General features: G+C 36.0%; 1 protein-coding gene across 1 annotated transcript in view; it reads right to left on the bottom strand.

The window, feature by feature from the left end:
* Window positions 1-21041, bottom strand: part of LOC140747844 (laminin subunit alpha-1-like) — an 87771-nt gene extending 66730 nt beyond the window's left edge. Inside the window, exon 1 of the mRNA XM_073080462.1 lies at window positions 20600-21041. Within this exon, the coding sequence (XP_072936563.1) occupies window positions 20600-20837 (238 nt within the window). The 5' untranslated portion in view covers window positions 20838-21041. The remainder of the gene's footprint in view (window positions 1-20599) is intronic.
* Window positions 21042-22867: the final 1826 nt, after the last annotated feature.

The following is a 22867-nucleotide window of genomic DNA, read 5'->3' as shown; positions in this document are numbered from 1 at the left end:
CTAGCGACGCTGGTAATGTAAATAATGTGTGAAACGAGCCTGTCCACTTAGCCAGTGATCAAGTGAGATCAGGGGTAATTAGCGCCAAAAAGGATTAGAGTTCCAAGTGCTTACCATTGGAGGCTAATAGTGATCGACCGAAATTTTGGCAAAATTTCAGCAAAGTTATGTAGGTAGTAGAAATGAAAATTACAAGCTTTTATTTAACTTGCCTCGTTAGTATGTATGAATGTGTGAGCCAAATCTTGCAGTTGAATTTTAAACCTGTTACACCCAAACGGTTGTTCTGGAATTTTGCATACACTATCAACACTTGATTAGTGACAATACTTGATTAGTGACGTCTGTCTAAAGTCAATATGGCGGATTATCAAATGAAAAAGTTTTTTTTTAAATTAAAAAGAATACGAAAAACATATTGACTTAACTGAAAAACTTTTTTATAACTTTGTTTTATATATTTAATGTTTGTTGTCACCGGGAATCGAACCTGAAATTACGAGTATATTACCACAGTAGAATGTCGTAACAAAGGTAAATGCGGCGCGATTATTCACGACAGAGATTTGAAATGTAAGTATCTATTTATCGCCATCTACTCGTACAACATTATGATAAATGGAGACAATCCAAGTAATATACTGCTATTGACTTTATAAGTACATGTAAGACTAATTTAAAGGTGGCAGAACACTTTGTAGTTAGATCCGGAGGTATCACCGCCACAACAGAACAGTTTTAAGAATTGCTGTGATTAGTTTTGGTCGATGTGGTTAAGCAAACATACTCTTAATTAAAACAAGAAGTTTTAACTTACACCTCAAGGGTAGCAACGCACGGGACTGACCTTAAATTAACTTGACTGACTCAAAGATACTTGTGTTATTTTTAGTTAATTAGATTAAGATATAAAAAAAATAAAAGACCGTTTCTACACTCATAGCCCCACGCTAAGATTACTTGCGTCGCCCACGACACCCATGTCATGACATGCCGTGAATACACAAACACCCAGAGCCAAACAAATATCTAAATTCATGATTCAGATCTGGAGATCTGGCTGACCAGGGATCAAACCCGGAACCCTCTATGTGTCAGACATGTAAGGTGACCGCCCCGCCCCTTGAGCCGTCAATATTAGTGAGCAGTGACGACTTAATAAAACAGACTGCTAGTTTATTATTTTACATTAAAAGTTAATGTTGACATATGAATAAGAAGTGATATTAAGTATAAATATGATTTCGCAAACTTTCATAATGGTCGAAGCCCAGTTCCCACGGGCACGTTATCGTAGGCGGGTCAGAGGTCCGCGAACACCATTCACCTTCACTTTAACGGATGCTGCGAAGATGTTCGTATCACATCCATGATTATGAGAAAATGAACTTTAGATATTATATAAGCCGATAAAGGCTATGATTTAGGGAAATGGCTATTAGAGGGAAGTTATGGCGCTGTGTGGGTAATAAATTATATTGAAATGTCGATCTGTCAGGTAATGACTGCCGCAGATTAAATATTCTACAAAATCTGTCTGTCCTATTGGCCGGTATGGGTGTGGTCTACTTTTTTATTTTCTTTATCAGCTGAATTGAATTAGTAAGTAACTCACTTAGATTCAAAACAATATTTGTTAGCGAGTGGACCGCACCCCCATTTTTCGATCGATCCTAGCAACGCAATTGTTGTCATTAAGACAAGTTTTTACTCAAATATTTATTTTATCAATTTTCATGGCGATCCGTTGTACAGTATAAAAGGTGCTGCAGTGTTATAAGAATCAAGTCAAAAACAATGTGCACAACTTTTTTTTATGAAGATACTTAACTCCATAAAAAAAAAAAAACAAAATAAAACCAACTCTTATTAGACAATTTCGGAAACTTCTAACAATCATGAGCATGTATTTAGTTATATCAGATATTAAATAGATTAAAACTGATATGAGGAATAAGAATCGTCTATATTAAGTGACTTTTCAATTAGTGTAGCTCATTCTAGTTATGCATTCAGCACACAGTCGAGTAATTATAGGATATCGCTCGTGATCGATTGATCAGCGATCACAGTTCGCTTTGCTACTCTGTGGTGGGTATGGTTTGTGCGAAGGGTTGTCTACTATCTGATTTATATCAAGTTTCTCTTGAATGATGGAAGTAGCTGATCGCAGATGCGTTGGATTTGTTTAAACTAACGATTAGAACGATTAGGCATTAGAGATTGCTACCTGAAGGGAATTAGTCAACGCCGCTTATGGACATTTGCAACACCAGAGGAGTCGCCAATGCAACGCCAGCTTTGTATGAGAGCTCTTTTTGCACCTTTTTTGAAGAGCCTCATGCATAGAATAAAATAGTCATTTCATGTGTAAATCAGCGCGTAACAAACATTTTCCTGATATGCACAACTATTTCACTCTACAAGTGTTACCGTTGTCCTCCCTAATAGAATCATATTCATTCTACCACCGTTCTATATAATTCAAACAGAGATTACACCTTCTCTGTCAACCCAATACCTATTTTACCACTGTAGGGCACGAGTCTTCTCTCAGAGTTTAGGTAAATGGGCTGGCCAAGTATAAATGGATATACATCACACACACTAGAGAACTTCTTTTAAACTATCTGCAATGCAAGGTTCGCGGTGTTTCCTTTTACTGCTTAAGAAAGCGATAGTTAATATTGCATACGCACACAGCTCAAAAAGCCAGGGGTGTCTGAAATTTTAACCTTGACCCAAAATTACGAGGTCAAGTTTCGAACCATGAAGCCATTTATTTATATTGCGCCAAACGCAAATTTTGAAATATGACGATTTTTGATATCCAGGTACTGTCAACTTTTTTCGACCTTTGACAGGCAATTTTTTTTTCTTTGATTATTATTAATCCCTGACATTAATAATATTACAATTTAAGCAAAATGACGTAACCAGCCAACCCTATCGACGCAGCGAACATATGATTAGCAGCGATGCTGGCCCGGAACTGGATTGAGTCGTTAGCTCGTCGTCTGCTGCACGCGAGTTCCTTATTAACTCGTCCATCCTTCTTGTATTAGCATACAGAGCGAGCTAGGAAAACGTTTTATGGAATCTATTAAACACTAAAATGGTTAATGCGGTTATTAAATTGTTTATTGGCTTGCTCTAGCTGCAACATTATTTTCCACGGGCTTATTCTTGGGACAGGTTTTAAAGTTACGTCTTTGAGTATTGGTGAAGGTATACCTTGTGCTACCATAACTACGGGTGAACCTCTAACCTTAAGCGGTAAGATGGTAACCTACGTAATGTAGTCAATGCGTGGTCAGACTGAGCATTGTAACAACCTGGAACGGGGGGTCACCATGCCCTTCGAAATTAGCATTGGAAATCAGTCAGCCATCCATCTCCAATCGTTGTTAAACTTTGTAAGATCCGATTTACATAAGCGCAAGTCAAAAACATCAAGAACTCTAACAGACAATATCTTGACCTAAAAATCCTATGATACCACTATCGATAGACTCCGAGTTAATAAAGCGATACTCCAATGTTTGCGTAGGAGGCATACAAAGATTTCGCCATCACACACATCATAAGAATAGCGAAATGAGCCTAATTGAATGCCTAGTGATTGGATCAATGATCAATTGATGGGCGTGGGTGTTAAGACCATGACACACGTCAGTTATAATGATTAGGGGGTGTTGACGGACAGGCCGTTGTAATTAAGGTTTGACGGAGAAAGTGAGTACAAAGGGAATGGTGACAGCTCTACGTGAATGGTACGAGCCATATGTATTTGTAAGTTTGAGCTTAAATGATTTTAGAAATGTAGGCCTAGTTGCTATTTTACACCAAATATTTTGTGTTTATCTTGTCATGCAATAAATAAAATTCGGTCATTTTGAAATTCGACATTTGACAAATCTAGTATGGTCAAGAGCAAATATCTTAAACGGTTCACTGCGATTTACGTGTTTAAAGTCTACTAACCCACAATTTTCAAATATTATTTCAAAATAAGGAGTTTAACCATCGATATACTACTAATAAAGACGTAGCATATCTATGAGTTTAACTCTTTTCATGCTTACGGAACAGACAACGTCAATTTATCTAAATATTTTTTATTTAAACATGTATATTGTCTTTAAAATATTTTACGTAACGCAAGTTCAATTTCTTATCAATACATATATTTTTACGACTTTAAACAACAATCCTTTCTACGTATTCCTGAGCCACTATACCCGACAAGAACAAGACATCCCTTATTCTCGGTAAGACAGCATCTCAATCGACGCAGATGTAACATGGAGCGCCGTGAACCGTGACCCCGGGCCAGTTCCGACAATCATAACTAACATGCCCGTACATCCTGGGAATAAGGGTCAACGCACACAGGACGTCCGGTATCTGATCAATCTATTATGCAAGTAACACGGTTTGAAAATACCGGACCGATAATAATAAGATTTGGATTTTACAAAACGGTTTCTATGTTAATACGTACATTGTACAGTTTGTTTCAGACGCTAAAACTATAAATTAAGAGCTATTAAGGTTTGGATACTTACACATTATTGTTAACTTTGTACTTTCATATATCACCATAATATATTTAAATCGTACTTTACTATCCGATTGAAGAAAATTATTTTTAAAGATGAAAAAAATATTAAAGCTTAATTATGTAATTTAACTTTTAGTAAGTAAGTTTGAACCCTATTGTTGGTCAATAACAATCCGTCAAAAAATAAAATAATCCAAAAGTATGAAAAATAGTTATTTCGTTAATCTATAATTTTATCATGCGAGTTACACATTCTTTTAAGATACGTTTATTTGCAAATTATTTGAACACACGAGAACGAGAAATTCACATATGTAGTTCTAAATTTTGAAAACGTATTCAATCCAATAGAAACGCTAGAATATATAATACGGATTTTTAATACTAATTTCGCCGGACACTAAACCACGCTTAGTATACGCTGAGGCTTAATAGGAACACACTAGGACCACCTCCTGATGAGGTTATTGTCCTATAGCTCTTTCTTTTCGCTAGTTACAATAACGGTATCCCAATAGCGAGAAATATTTAAATGTACTATAGATAGTAAATTAGAATGGTTTCTTATCGGAGTTATAGTGCTCTGTCACGATAGATACTACGAGCGAAGAAAATTTGCGATAAAATCAATTTAGTACGCGAATGACTTTTTTAAAATACCAATTATCGTTTTAGTGTTAAAACGTTTGTGCTATCCCTCATTTGTCAGCCTGAGATACGAGTACTTTGATTTATTGTTTTTTATGTTAAAGTTGCTATTTTTTAGAATAGTGATTTTTATAAAAATCTTTATTGTAAAATACACCCATAGCCTCACACAGGAATTTCCTGTATCGTGGATACCATGAACACATACAAAGTCATGTAATTATGAGACTCAGAATAGATATATAAAACCAAAATGTAGGTATCTGGAGACTGCTGCAGGGGACACCCACGGATATATTTAAGTCCATCGTTAAAATATGTGGTTGGCCTGGAAAAGAACCTAGAACCTTCCGCATGTCAGAAAGGTATGATGCAATGTGAGCCAAAAGCTTTACTTTTATAGCTTTAGGATTTTTTTATACCTAATTCCTGATATTTACAATATTATCTACGTAATATTTTATATAGATTTTAATCCTCACCTTTTGTATGTTAATTCTAGATAATCTACTAGCTGAAACAAAAAAATCCTAAGAGAATTGTTCCAAGAAGCTTAGAACCCTAATGACCAATACGGTTGCCGTCCAGGCGTCCGCGGATGACGCACGCAACCAAAATAAACGAGCCACTGATCGCGGGCATCCATCACGCTCGAACTGATGGCTCTTCTTCATTGACGACACCGGCACGGTACGGCACGGGTGCTGTCAAACTCGACCGCACACTTTGTGTTTGCAGTGAACTCCAAACCTCTAATCATTTGGCTTAATTAAAGATATGCTACAAGCGCTTGCAATCTACAAACCAACTTAAATGCTCTATCCACATGTTTGAATTTGTGACTGTTTGGCAAGGGTGGTTGCAGCATTAGGTTCCTATCAGCTCTGCCAGTGCCGACCATGGATACAAATCTAAGATTAATATCGTTTGTAGCAACGTTTGCGAACCTACAATTCAAGTCAAATGCTTTACCTACACGTTTGAATTTGTGTTGATTTCGGAATCTGTCCTCAGTAGTGATGCTATTCGGATAATTATATAAAAATAAAACGCAAAAACACATTATACAATTTGTTATCTATAAACATGCTGTCCCATTTGATACAAAAAGGATACGCAAAGAATAAGCTAGCATTTTCTATTTAAATATCATGTCTATGATGTCGTCGCCGTGTCGTGTCGTTATCGTCGCTATAGAAGCGCCTAATAGCTCTACAAATACAAAAAAACATCGCTTAGTACCAACTTGGTAATCGAATTAGGAACGGTTTGCTTCTCTCGGAATTACACTGCTTTGATCTGATTTAGTGTTTCTATGATCGGAGTGGCGATCCGACAAGTCTGCGAGATTAAATATACACGGTTTTAGATATATTATGTTTTAATTTATGAAGGCTTTTTATTGGAAATAAATTTTGTTGATGTTTGTTGAAATTGATGTCACATACAAGTACGAAGCTAAGTGGTCGCAGAGGTTTCACCTAATGCCGATTACAGATGCCACCCTTGAGGACTGCGATGGTCAGTTTCTATGTAAGGCAGTCAAGTTCTACGGTTTTGAAGTCACCCAGGTGATGATATGCCAGGTGATCAAAGTGCTCTAATGAGTGTAAAATGATCATCCAGGTGATCAAAGTGGAATAAACTAGATCTACTCCCTTCCGCCTAAATGCAGAACTGATTTAAGGTAGAAATTGGTAATTGCACCAGCCTTACTCTTTTAATCAGAAAACAAAATAAGCACTTAAAATTGCTATTATAAGTTAAGGTAGTGGCGGTAATGATAATGTGACGATGGTGCCACCGAAGTCTAACCACTAAAGAAGAAAAGAGCATAATAACTTCTATACGTTTTAACAGTAGGTAATGTGACTTGTTATATGCAATGTTAAAATATTACACCAAGCGACTCCAATTACATCTAAATGAATGCTACAGATAAAAAAGCTAAGTACGAACATGGTAATCGAATTAGGAACGCCTTGCTACACTCTGAATTAACTAGACTCTTTGATCAGATCAGTAGCTATAATGTATTAAACTTGAACATAAAGCAGGCTTCTTCGACAGTAGATCTGATGTCACCATGTAGAGAGATCGCGGATAGACTGGATACTACTGTCATACTTAATTCGCCTTTATAGAGGCAGGCAGGGTTTTGATTTTAACGATATCGTACGACATTGCACATATGGTCGTTGTTGTCAAGTTATTTCTGACCCACTGCTGGACAAGGGTCTTCCCTCAAAGTGAAAAGGGTTTACGCTATATTCCGCGTTGGTTAAGAACACATTGATCGACTTTAGATATTTTAGAAAAGTTTTTTTAAAGAATTCCCAGGCGTGTATGTTTCCTCACGTTGTTGTTTTTCTTAAAACAAGAAAAAAAATCATAATTAATTTCTAATACACAAATAATTTTGAAAAATCAGTAGTGAGCGTACCTGGGTTTTAAATTTCAGACCCCCGATTGTGAGGCTGAATTTGATCTACACTGCACAATGATGACAATCAAATTATAATGCAAATTTAGCTAAAACTATTCTTCGGAAACAAAATTTGCTACAATTATACTTATTTGCCAAACTTACCTAATATACGTGTCAAATACTATACTGCCCTTGAAGATTAAGTTGGAATGCCTCGTACACTGCATAGTTTTACCATTCATGTGGTAAAAACAAACACAGAAATAAACTTCTCAACATGTACAGTGTACACTAGTCTACAATGTTTCCTATTTAATTTCCATAAAAATAGTTCGTCTGAAGGGTGATTGGCATCGAAAGATTTATCGACACCGAGCCCAGCGATTTGCGGATTGAGACAATGCATCAATAGTGATGTGGTGTATCGATAAACGCTTCCCGTTGAATAATTTACTCGGGTCAGGCAGTGACAGCGGCCGGTCGCACCGGTTTTACAGCGGGCGTGGCGGTAGGGTTGCCACCTTCTAGTATTGTATCGTATCATCAAGAAATCAAACATTATACATATTTATCAATTGATATATTGTGACAATGAAACGAGTAAATTTTAGTATTTGTTTATAGATTACAGATTGTTTGTCAATGTCGCAGATTTTCAATTTGTTTTGGACTATTAATAGGTAGATAGTAAATAGGTAGATAGTAAAAATAATCTTACTGATTAATGAAATCTTTAAAATTGATTTGTGCTAATTTCAATTATGAAATAAATAAAAACTGAATTACCCAAAGCAAGGGCCTTTCATATAAAAACTTAATAGATAGTACCACTAATGATGATTGGATATCAAAAATAAATAGATCATGATCATGATACTTGGATAGTTTTCATCTACGAATTCATTTAATCTACGAATTTGGGTCAAGTCTGACTTTAGACAAATAACAGACGACTATGTTACTATAAAAATACTAATGGATGTTGCAATTCTCAACAAATAATATTAACAAGCGCAGCCCTGCACAAACTCAAGCCAGTTTCCGTAAACACAGGCAGGCGATTGATAAATGCGCCCAGTTGATTGAGAGCTCTAATTCCGGAGCGCGATTACGGTATTATCGAGTGAGCATCGTGATACTACTGCGATCCATTAGACCTCTGATTAGTATGGGATATTGAAAATGAAGCGATCAACCCGTAAACACCCGTGTTTTGTATGTACACTAGTTATTTAGATGCTTCGGAGCAGAAAAACTGGAACTATTAATCTTGAACCTGTCTCCGATGTCTAACTGTTTATGTTACAGCGTGCGTGTATAATTTGTTTAGATATTTGGACTCTCTAAACATTTGTAAAAAATATAGATTTAGAAAAAATGGAATTATTATTAGTTGTAGAAAAATTGCAAAAACAAAATTTAAGGCGATATTTTATCTTAAGGAAAAATAGTTTTCATTCAAAAATAGCCTTGTGCTGAAAGTAAAATACTCGTATCTCCAATTAAATTACTGTTTTAATCACATGATTTCATTACAAATTTTTATTACATTCCACAAATTCCAAATATCACACATGCTAAATTTTTACGTTTAATATTAACATTTCAAAAAGCATATTTTTTACGTCAACTATAAAGTAGAGAAGGGATTCTTAAGACAAAATGTCATACGCTCCTAAGACTAAATAAATATTCTATGTATAATATAGCACAGTATAGGAAATGATTCACGGAGAGCAATACTAAGAAAAGCTGTGTCGGATGTTTGTTATAGTAGCACTATGTTATGCTATCTTGATTCGGAGGCAGGGCTAGTGAACTCTCAGTGTACTCAGTAGGCCCTTAGAAATCCAAGGATCCTAATAGTCTTAAATAAGTTAGGAATACAAACTTAAACTCATGCGTATGTACTTAGAACTCTCTGTAGAGTTATTAAAATAAAAAACAGCATTCCATATTTTTTAAATATACAGAATATACTTGTACATAAAAATATAGGATTTATAGAATATAAAATAAATATAATCTGTGAATCAAATTAAAAATGTTTTACTATTTTGTTTTTAATTTTCCTAATTAAGAATTAAAGTATCACTTTTTATAAAGTTGAGAATTATTTTCACTAACAACAGAATACAATACTATGCGATCAGTATCTAGATCTATCGAGTATCGTGGCAGATAATTCCAGATAATTAAGTACCTTTTATTGCAAGCATTCCGGTGGCGAGCGAATCATGACTTTGCACTACGGAGCATACCTTTGAAGTTGAGCTAAAGGAACAAAAAACTGAGCTAAGCCATAAGCGAAGAATGTGCGCTGCCGAGTATCGTTCAAATAATGATTGTTTCTTGGATATAAACGGTTCATTGTGGTCCGTCGATTGCTAGGGATGGCAATTCGTTCCGAAATGATCGATATTTGGAATTTATTCAAATCGAAGTCTGAAGAATTATGAATTCATTGAGGAGTGATTTTACTAAAATAAATTGTCATTTTACGAGTATTTATCATGCTATGGGAATACGGGCATTATTGTTGATAGCAAGGTCATCCATCGTCCGTGTCACCTAAATTTGATTGACGAAGAAGATATTACGTAAGAAATTAATTGACATTTTTTTATATTTTTGTTAATTTAAAAATTCAATTGGAACAGAAATAATCAAACGTCGATTTTCTCGTATATCGTATTGATATTATAGATTTATTCTTTACTTACTTACTTATTCATTACCACACCATTCATCATTACCATTCATCGATGTTCTGGTCCAAAAAATCGATTCTTTACTTGATGTAAGATGGCCGTCCCTAATTGTAGCATGATTGATCGGAGAACGAAGCATTTGCATAGCTGAATGCCGATGATGTAGTACAATGTGGCCCTGTTATCAGGACTGACGAGTTGTTGATCGGCTTTTTGAATGAAATTATTTTAGTAATGCAGGGAAGCATTGTTTCTGGGTCTTTTTGTGTTCGGATGTCGTTTGTTTAGTTATAAATTGTGTTTATTTTGTTAAGAAGCTAAGTGCACAGATTGTGATTTGATATCGGATCGTTTCTTTCACTATTCGAAAATAAATTATGCTATGGGACTATTATAAGTAGTTCAAAGATAAAGAACTAAAAAATTATTTCACCAACGTAGTAAACTATATGCATGGAGATTCGGATCTATAATCTAGGAAGCACTGCTCTAAGCGTTGTCACTTTTATATTATTCTAATAATGGATAATTCATTAATTTTATATACATAACACAGTACCCACACAACATACTGATTACAAATGCTAAAACAGCAAATATAAATAAAAAAAAATAATGCAACGTATTAAATCTTTTAAATAACATTTAACTTAAGAGTGTACTCATTACTAACGTACGCTGACAATATGCATAAAAGCAAGAGACACAATACTTTTCATCATACTAAATTACTGTGAATAACTTAATATTTTTTGTGTGATTATATTTGAACTCGCGCTCAGACTATATTTGGTCATGTTTGATTACTAATCCATCAGACTTCGGGTCCAAATACGCATAGATTGGGCTCATTATCCCACAGTTTTTACCAACTAGTTTAGGCCAGATTAGTTCAACATTATGATGTCATCGGGGGATTTGTGTATGAAAAAGTAATTAAAATATACAGAGCTTTTGAATGATAACATTTTAAGAGTATTCAATGTATGATGAAAATTGAACATAGTGTTTTGAAGGATATTGCTACGAACTTATTTATCTCGATCTTATCGTTTTCTCAAGTACAGTTGACTTGCGTATGCGGCGATCATCTTAGTTTTCAGGAGTATAAAAGCCTCCGTAACAACTGTTTACCTCAATCTTATGAAAGTTCAATAGTTTTCAACAAAAAAATATCGAGAGGTTTGCCTAAAATTGATCAAAATGCCAAAACATTATATCAAAATATGAAGACCGGTTTTATTACTTTTACATATTTTCTTCCGATATTGAAACTGTCTGACCAGTAGGTACCTACCCTTACCATGTGTTTTTACGTTTTGACAAATATGGCTGTTTTGGTATTTGTTTACGTACAAATTTGCAAAACGTAAAAAGTCATGGTAAGGGATGTCAACAAAACTTTTACTCAATGTGGAGAAATCCCAGCAATTACTTAACGTGAGTTTCTACGCTAATTTTAATATGCCCTAACCCTATGTCTTAACGGAAGTGGTTTTAACTAAACACTAACATTTCTACTCGATATGATATCTGTATTGTGAGTTCAGAGCGAGGTCAGTGGGGGCCTATCTTCGAATCCGTTCTATTGACCCAAATCGTATGCTTTATGAATGGATAGTTTGGCAGCGGCACAAGTATTCTTTCTAATGCTCATTGCTTACTTTGTGGTCGTTTTAGACGCTATAGTCCATTAGTTTTGTGGTTTACGTTTTTATAGGCATAGACATGGCCCGTTCAGGCGCCAATCACTCGATTCATCAAACTCTGATAGGTGTCAGATTCGAACCTCGGTAAAGCCAACATCTGCATGATTTTAAGATATTTGTTTTAGATTTCCTTGCTGCTATAATTGTCTTTGTGTATATATGATATTAATGACACAATGAATCCTAATGAATGAATAAAGTGTTCATAAAACGCGTACACTGTAACGTGTATAGTATGTGGCCTTCTACCGCCCGAACGACCTTAATAATCAATCCCAGGTATTATTAGAGTTCTGCCCAAAGTCGGTCATAGAGAGTGCTGCCTCTGAGAACCATGAAGAGTCCTACCACCTTCCGTACTTTTTTTTATGACATAAGAGTAGCAGAATAGCTGCCGCCCATGGACATCTGTAATCAATCCCAGATAGGATTAGATATTCCTACCTGAGGTCGGCCACAGATGCGCCGCTACCCCTGAGGACTAAGCTGGAACGCCTCGGAAAAGTCTGTCTCCCTTACCACACCCTTCAAACCGGAACACAGCAGTGCCTAACACTGCTGTTATTGGGTAGAAATAAGTGTGGCGGTGGTTCCGCCGGAGTCGTACCACAAAGGGTTCTACCACTTTCAAACTATACTACTATAGTTAAATCTGCAAACAAACAGGCGATAATTTCCTCCTCCTTAAAGATTTAACACACGTCTGCTATAATTGTATTGGATGATTTATTTGATATTTAACCTCAGTAAGTACCGAGACGAGGTGCGAACGTAATGACGGGTCACCTCGTTTTTGAGGCTCTCCGCCGGCACCTGACCTTGTTTTTCGAACTTAATTTGAGTACTAAGTGGTCAAAATTTGGATAACTGTAAACAAATAGCGATGATAATATGTGAGGCATACGTAATCTTGTTTATTGGGTTTTTGAACGTTGGTGGTTCGGTGGTGGTATGGTTAGGTTTTGCATGGTAATTTAAAATGTTTTTTCTTCAGTGCAGTATTGCGGGATGTAGGAATTAGTTACCTAATACTTCGGTAACCTTTGAAGCAGTACAGTAAGTAGTTGTAGCAGTAATTGCAAAAGTGAATATAAGGGAGGTAACACATGAGCGACAGGAGTGTCTGCGCTCGGTGGCCACCGTTGGCGGGGTATAGTAACACTTTAATGAAAATTAAATGCCTAATATTAAAAAAAAAACAAATATCTGTAGAGTCTACCAATACACATTTAGGCAGCATATTAGTGATTAGCCTAAACCCTTTTCATTCCGAGCAACCTACACCCAGCAACGCGTTCAAAACGGGTCTATAATACCAAAACTACTTAATTTCAAGGCAAAAATAGACTTAGACAAGCACTTCGAGTATGACATAATATATTTTTTCCAGTTTCGCCATATCCGCAACTATACATTATTACGGGTTCGTTGACCCGCCGTCTAGATAACCCGCACTAAGCCCGGCGCTGAGGTCACGATCGTTTTGACCACATTGCTTAATTCACTCGTAAAATTTTGTTGCCTTATCTTCAATAAACAAATTGAGCGGAAAATATACGATTTTTGTTAAATTTAAGATCAAACGATGTTGCCGATGACCCAATGCCAATATTTAAACGCCGATATTTGAAATTTGGCCTGAAGAATCTTTAATGCTTGAAGTCTTACAGAAAGTCAGGAAGTTTCGACTTATGCTACCCCTAAGGCATAAGTTGAAACTTCTTGTGTTTTTTTTTTCATATATTATATATTATAGGAGTAGCAGACGAGCATGCAGTCCACCTGATGGTAAGTGGCTACTGCCGCCCATGGACATCTGTAATCAACCCCAGATAGGATTTGATATTCCTACCTGAGGTCGGCCACAGATGCGCTGCTACCCCTGAGGACTAAGCTGGAACGCCTCGGGAAAGTCTGTCTCCCTTACCACACCCTTCAAACCGGAACACAGCAGCGCCTAACACTGCTGTTATTAGGTAGAAATAGGTGTGGCGGTGGTGCAGCCGGAGTCGAACCACAAAGGGTTCTACCACCTTAATAATATGTTATTTATAATGTTATTATACCTGTGTATGTTATTTATAACAATAAAGTAGCAACCTGCAGTTCACCTGGTGATAAGTGATTACTGCTGTCCATAAAAATCTGTGAGTAACTCCGTATAGAACAGGGACTCTACCTGATGTCAATCGAAGATATGGTGTCACTCCTGAGTAGGTACTCAGGTGTCCTCATATAGAAATCAGGCAGCTTCCACATGATTCTAACGAAACTTCAGAACTGTTTTTCCCGAAATAGGTTCAGCGGTGGTATGTCTTCGGTCAAATACCAATTCTATAACCTTATAACAACAACACTATAACCCTTTAAACTAAAACAACAGCTTCTAACACTGCTATACGGCAAAATTTGTGGCAATGTTGCATCCGGAGTCAAAAATCAGACTTCTCCCTTTAAGTTACTACTCGTATTTAAGAGAGCAATTCGTTTCTTGTCATTGAATGTACAATGTACATATCTGTTTGGTAGTGTTCTTTTTATCAAGGAATGTGTTTCATCATGATCTGCCTTGTGATAAGTTACATGCGATGAGCTTTCTTGAACGAAAGTTTCTGTTCACATTCGACTTGAACAGTTTGAGGTTGTACCAAGCTATGCTCCAGATATGTTCAAAGAATCAATTCAAAGTACATTTTGTAATAACTAATTAATTATAATTTACTAAATTCTAGCTAAGAGCCAAAATAATAATTGACATTTTATCTTTGAAAGGCTTATAATTATTGTAACTTCTGAACTTTGATGCAGCATAAGTTTATAAAACATGTATTTGCAAAAACGAAGTTTACTATTGACTATATACTCGTATGAGATTAATGCATATAAATTGTATTTATTGGTTTATATTATCCCAAGTTTACAATTATAATTTGTTCTTCCTAAATCACTTCAAATCAGTACGGTTATCTTCATCGGTATAAAGACGACCGTACTAAGTGATTTAGGAATATCGTGTCATTTCTACAAAAAACACTTGTAATAGAAGCATTATTATCGAATAACAAACATTGAAAAACTATGTTCTTTATAAAGGCTTTAAGGATTCAAGCGGCTACCAATAAAGATAGAATGAATCCATGAATCCGTTCTATGATTCACCGACCACGCCCGTGATTCAAGGCATTCAGCAGGTGCACTGCATGCAATTCGAAGCACGCACTCATTAGCATCATGTTAGCAAATGCAACCACAATGGAGGTAGAACAGCGTCTTTACGTGTTTACATGGAAAACACGCGCGCACTGACCACTGCAAGGTCCCGTTTGTTGGTTTGTGACGTCGAAGGCACTATAAATACAGTAAATTTTAGCTCTAATAAAATATGCTACATTTGCAATTATATTTATAATGTTAGGTAATTTATATATTTTTTTTCAGTAAAGGTAAAAGGGCGAAGAAAAACACCGGGGGAGGCCTACACGAGTTCTTTAAAAAGTTCTTAAATGTGTGTGAATTCCACGAAGTCGAACTATGACTACGGCCTTAACCCCTCTTAATCTAAAAGGAGTTGAGTCCCCAGCACTGGGACAGTAATAGGTTGACGACGAACAATTTTTTTGTACGCTGTGTACAGTGAGGCTTTTCTCTATCAACAATTGATCTCTGCTGTAATTGGACAAAAAATTGATTAAATTATTATAATTTTTTAAGTAAAAATCAGGCATCAAAACATTGCAGAGTCCCAAGTTCGATTCTAATAGAATACAAAATAGACAATTGAAAGATGACATCTTACGGATCAATAAAAGCATCACCATCAATTCTATTAAGTCTCTGCCGCTACCCACTCTATACTAATTCATACAATTGTAAGTATTACGTAAGCTATTATTTCCATTCAAATTCATGCGACAATATTTTAATGGAACCGATATGTCTAGAGGATAAGAGGTAATCTTCATTATTTATAACTTAAAGTAACAATGGTCTTAAATTGAAAAATATTATTTTTTATTACAGATTAGAAGTTTTGGAATCCGATTTCGCAATTATAAAACAAAAGTGGTTGAATTTTAATTTGTACTACTGTAATATATTTATTTATTTCTGCTTAAAAGCTTTTCAGGGGCAGATCACTCAGGAGTGGCTTCTTAACTAACTTCAGGTAGAATTCCCGTTCCATATGGACTTGGTTACAGACATCCTTAAGTGGCAGTGACTACTTATGTTCAGGTGGACTGCTTGCTCTCTTGTTAGTTCAGTCTTATATAAAACACATTAGAACAAAGTGGAAAGTGGTAGAACTATTTGTGGTATGACTCCGGAGACGCCACCACCACACATATTTCTGCAGAATTCCGGCAATATTTCCGGCACTGGTCATTCTGACAAGGAAGATTTAATAATTAGAAGTTTTCCTACTTAGACATCAGAGGTAGCGACGCATCTGTAGCTGGGCAGAAGTAGGAATCTAATCTTATCGGGGGTTGATTACGGATATGTCTAGCCAGCAGTGGCCACTTACCACCAGGCGGACTGCATGCTCGTGTTATTTTCTATCATAAAAATATGGTGTACATTCATATTGGTTGGTTTAGTTGTGTACAAGATACCTCTTCATTCTAGAGAACAGAAGCATAACAAAACAAGTAGTAGGCACAGCGTAGTAAAACAAAATCTAAAATTTACGTAAGAATTTATTCCAGCCGTGATTCAGCCTAGAATTCGCCAGGTGCAATTCCAAATGAGCCTCCATTTCGGTATCTTAACATTCGATACACGCACACATTTGCATGTCTGTGCACGTAATATATGTTGGTAGTGGAGCGACAATGGAGACACATTCAGACCTGGAATAGTGGTTTCCGTGTTTGTCTTAACTTAGAACGCATTTATTTTATTTGTGTACGTAGTTAGGTATGTCAGATGGACTGCTTCCTGCTTTAATTACATGAAATCATTGGAAACGTAACTATTTAGTAAATATTTGACGAATTGCCGCACGGTCATACTATACCGGTCTCATAAACAGGTTTGCTAGATAATGAATGATATGTCTGTCGTGTATTTGAGTAATCCCCAATATAGGGTGAATTTGACTGTGGAAACTGTTTATATTCATCTTCTATGTTGGATTTATTCTTGCTTTTCTATTCTATGAATTATATCATACACAAGTGGCAGTTGGTATCGACGACGTCACCAATAGTCATTGACATTTTCGACATAATTTGTCGTCCATATAAAATGCTCCTAAGGCATAATCTACTATACTTAGTGTCAGAATTTATTTTGTTTACTTTATATTAAGGCCTTTTTCTCAATTTCCGTATCTATTCATTTGATTAAATTTGATATATATTTTCTTAAATATTTAATGTATCTTTCCCAATTTCTATGGACACAACAGTCATTATTATATGTAAATAACATACTTTATTCTATTTAACATAAAATAACCATAGCAATTAAATATAGAGCAGGAATTTTAAACACAGTTTTTCCGACACCGAAGTAGAGCCATTCTCTACATTAACATTCTACAGCCTCCACGGAATGTTAAATATTTACGCGAGTAGCCAACTACAACACTAACTAACTACATACCGAGATAAGGGAAAACGAGATAACATACACACGGGGAGACGGGATTTATTATATCGATTGGGGTTCCTTAACGTTGTTAAAACTATATCGTAGCGTATCGTGGAACTGATGTTTGTTAACGAGTAAGTTTATTAATATTAGTTTGTTAAATAATCTAAACAGTAAAAGAAACACGTAAAGTAGCGTAAAAACTTAAAATTATTATTTATATAAGAGCTATTATGTAAATAAAAAATCGACTGGTTAAAGTATAGTCCATATCACTCCCAAAATGCACACGTTGCAAATAAAATTAAATTTATTTTGGATGCAATTTTATGGTTAAAAAATTAACAATAATAACCAATACATATAAAAATCACTATACTATAAACTAAAATTTATTTATACGATATAATACATTAATTCTTTACACAACCCAAATCACATTCACTCCGCTCACACTTGACCGTTTATTTTTATCGGTCCGGTCACTGCGGGGCGGCGGGGGCAATACATTAAAATTAAGGAACGCTTTGATTTGTGAATGAAATGGATACAGTCAGACTTTTATGCGTGTACATAAAAATGTCTAAGTAATTTGCGATTACTTCGTTTTAGATTTATGTACTTAAAGAACTTGTAGATTTACTTTTAATGTTAAAGTGTACGCTTATATTAAAACTTAGTAAAAACACGAAAACATTTGAGGTATATCTAGAAAAAATAGAAGGTTATAGATAGATAGAAATATATAGAAATAGAAGGTGATAGATAGATAGAAATATATAAAAATAGATAGAAATAGAACCCTTCATTACTCTTCGCTACTTCTACTTCTGTATTGTAACAGCAGTGTTAAGTGCCGTTGTTTTCCGTTTTAAGGGCGTAAGGGTGACGTTCTTATCTGCGGGGTTCTACTTAGTCCTTAGTAGTATAGTATCTAATGTTATCTGGAGTTGATTACAGATGTCCATGGGCGGCAGGAGCCACGTGCAAAAGGTAGACTAGATGAACGTTTCCTACTGCAATATTTACAAAAAATATTTTAAAGGTGTCTAGGGGTAGCGTGGCAATGAGCACTTATCAATGTCTAATTTTTTAACTCAATTTCATAAAAAATACTTAGATATTTAGAATACACATCATATATTATTATATCGTTGATATGTAGAATGCATATTAAATATCGTTATTGAAAGCATTTCGTAGTTTCCAACAAAAAGCTGACAAGACAGATTAATGCAATATGAACGTGTATATGTAGAGAATACATAGTATAGAAATAGTCAGGCGGAGCAAATAGAGTTCGCGGATAGACTTTGGTAGAGATGTTTATGCTCTACAAAACTAATACCTAGTTGCATTATATTTTTCGTTTCAAAGTAATTGTAAATTTTAACACGATATCAGTTAAAATATAAATTGTTCGTTTTTTATTTTATTAACAGGTAGAAGAAAGGTAAATAAAAATCTCGCTTAAACACGTTATCTACTTCTTTTAAATCTTTGGTACAAATTATGGATTCCATAGTACCTAGTATACTTTTTGCGCGGAAAATAAGTAGAGTTCCTACATACTTATTTAACTGATACAGTTTCTTTTAGAATATATACCAACATCTTACTGTCCTATCTACTTTTCTATAATCTATGGCACAAACGGTATGGAGGTATGTGGGGTCAGGTCACGTCGTAGTGGCCACTCCCACCACCGCATCCTTAATTAGCCTTCAAAGCCTTCTCTAACGACCACACCTATTATATTATTCTTACGTTATAATTGATTAGCAGCCCGCCCCACTTCCCTGGGTCATTTGGACCTGAGGTAGTTTATTTTGCTGCATAACATAAAGGGTTTGAAGTAGCGCTTTGATATTAAATGAGTCATGTCTTATATACATTTGGACTTTTTTACCGTCCTTTATGAATTATTATTTTTTACTAGCTGACCCGGCAAACGTTGTGTTGCCATATAAATAAAAAAATGTTAAGGGTGAACAACCCTTATCACTTAGGGGTATGAAAAATAAATAGTAGCCGATTCACAGACCTACAGAATATGCATATAAAATTTGGTGAAAATCGGTAAAGCGGGTACGGAGTACGGTAACTAATACTGTGACGAGAATTTTATATACACCTACCTAAGATGTTGAAATAGCTAACGACCGTGCAGTCCTTGCAATGGTAAGTGGTCCCACGAACACTTATAACAAACTCCATATAAACCAGTGGTCTTTCAGAAGCCGATCATAGATACGTTACTGCTTCTGATTATTAGATGCGTAATGTACAAGTCAGCCGAATGTACACCCTTCCGAATAAAGACAGTTATGAACCATGATCATAATAATATGAGTTATCAGAATAATTATAATTAAGTGAAAAACAAACATTCATCTAAACTCTTGACAATAGAGATAATAAAACATGTTTTTTATATATCAATTATAAACTAATTTAGAAATAATATAGTTAACCCACAGGGGGTAAGGTTATCTGCTAATACAAACAAAATTAATAAATTTGTGCGTTAATAATTTTAGCATACTTCCGGATACTTTAAGTAGGGTACTTATAATAAAATACTGTTGTGTCGTTTCAAAGACATAAAGTATAAACATTAAGTCATAAAGTAATAATGTTATTATGTTTCATACGGAACGCTATACGTTTGTTACCTTGTAAAATAAATTGCTATTAAGATGTCTCTCAATTACGAATACGTCTGTTACCAACCTGGGTTTGGTTAAATTATCCTATCTGTAGTCGTTTATAGACGAGGAAATAACTCTCAATAATAAGTAGTACAAACTGTTGTTGCGAAAATTGTGATGTATTTTTTGCAAAATATTTCAATTATTTCTTTAGCATGGATGTAAGTTAAAACTTCTTATCTAATTCTAATCTTTAAATAAGTTCTTTGCAAGCTTATAAAGCTATATCGTACCGTGCTTGAGCCCATACCACGTTTTGTGGTAGGGCTGGTACCGCCTCGTGGTCAGCTGGGGCCTCGGCCTGCGCTGTGGGCTGGTGCAGGACGGTGCACAACACAGAAGGTAGAATCTCTTGTCCCTGATCTTTTCCGCAGCCTTCAGCCGCTCGCGCGCCAGCCGGCCGGCGCACCGGCGCGGGCCCGCCGCCTCCGCCACCACCGCCACTAGCACGACCACCACACACCACCTCATGCTGTCACGTGGTCACGGACTGTCATCGCACGCGCACTTCACTGATAACCGCTGATAACACTTCCGTGGCACTGAACATCCGTCGCGGCTCGCTCGGTCTGGTGCTGGTCGAGTGGTGGGCACCGGCGTCTAAGCATGCTCTTTGTGATTTAGAAATGCGTTGGCGGTCGGAACGCGTGCGTGCCGGCCGGCATTACCGCGACGACTGCCTGCGGCGGACTCATTTCTTAAGGCTCCGGGTTCGGTCAGGCCCGGGATGCTAAAAAAGCGCTTTCCACCGACTCGTTTTATACGAATTGACAATTATGTATCAAACTTGTTTCGTATGCGTTCGATTTGCGCCCGAACCGTTATCCGACCCGTATCTGGGCCAGCTAGGCGGCCAGCTATCCGCGGATCGCTCTTAATTAATTAGCGTTGTCACCGATTGTTCGACAAGTTTCACTCATTCGAGCGAACGACAATACGCGTTAGCGGCGATACTATATCTTCTCTTCATGTTTATTCACTATAATGCCTCAATAAACCAGTGTCAATTAATCTGCACCAACGCTGATAAATCTTGTTTGAATACTAATAAGTCACTTTCCTTGTAAGACTAGTTGTTGGTGCGTATTCTAACAATTACACGCAAATGGAAATCGGAGTGATTCGAGATTGAAATATAAATTGATTTAGGCTTTATTCAATTATTAGCAAATGTAATATTAATAAATCAATTTCAAATACACATTTATTATTTAACGCAAATATTCAATTTAATTGCAAATTAAGTACGTCGTATTTCTCGCGTCAAATTGTGCATAATTCAACATTAGATACAAGTGCAAATATTTGAACTAGTTGCATACTCCTAAGTATTGCATTGAATAGTATATAAAGCGCGATCTTAGGTGCCGCTAGCCACCGACACGCGAGTCCACTAATTAGGCCGCTCGGATCTAGAGATGCGGTGATAACGTGATAAAGCGCGGGTGGTCGTGTCGCCGTCGCACCGTATCACGTAAGGACGAAATTTGCATCCACTTCCGTACATACAAGTGTCATTCAATGCAATGAATGAATGAATGGAACCTGTCCAAAAATCGTTCTTTTACGATCCGTTCCGATGTTCAATATCAAACCTCGTTTACATATAAAATTGGCCAAGTGCAAGTCGAACGTACACGGAGGGTTTCGTACCGCCAAATTTTCATATTTTATATTTAGAATTTGTTATTATAATTGCTATTGAAGTAAATGCATTATGAAAGTTTGAACTGTCCATCCAATTATCACGGTTTATCGAAGCAAACCAAAAAACGTTGAAAAATACCCTTATTGTTTGGCGAACCCCATTTATTTTCAGCCTTTTTTTTAGTATTTGTTGTTATAGCGGCCACCGTTATATGATACACTCAAAATTTCAAGGGTCCATCTATTATGTACATAGAGACCTGTGACAGAGAGACAGACGACAGACAGCGAGGGCTTAGTACGGTAGAACAAATACGGTTCCGTTTTAACTCTTTGGGTACGGAACCCTAAAACTAAAATTTTTGTTAAAAGGTTCAAAAGTTTGTTAAAGTGAGGTTGAAATATTCGAGATAAGGATATGTTTTGTCGCGCTGCAAAACAAGACTTGTTTTAAGTAATCATTATGACACCGTTTTTGTGTGTTGTATGCTGTTGGCACGTTATTACAAAAATCAGAACATTCAAGCGTCATGTTGGAATCGAAATAAAAATTCAGAGTGGATTCGATGTTTAAATTTTTTTTTGTATATATAAAGTACCAAGTGAATAATAAGGTACCTTATATTCACTACAATCTAGCCTAATTGCAGACTAATGAGTAATTCTACGCTAACTTAAACTGCTAAATAATCATATAATGAAGGCGGCGTCCTCTGACACTGCACTTCTTTGTCTTTTCAAATAAAAGAGTAGACACATTGTTCTTGTGTTCTATAATAAGTTTAAAATTTGCAAACAGAATTCCACCCTGTATGATTTTAGACTAGAATCATCGCAGAATTGAGACATTTCAC

This window comes from Epargyreus clarus, unplaced genomic scaffold (assembly GCF_041222505.1).
Source record: "Epargyreus clarus isolate Ecla_fem2 unplaced genomic scaffold, WU_Ecla_fem_2.2 ptg000015l, whole genome shotgun sequence".
NCBI lineage: Eukaryota > Metazoa > Arthropoda > Insecta > Lepidoptera > Hesperiidae > Epargyreus > Epargyreus clarus.
The sequence above is the reverse complement of the archived record's forward strand: the minus strand, read 5'-3'. Positions and strand labels throughout refer to the sequence as shown.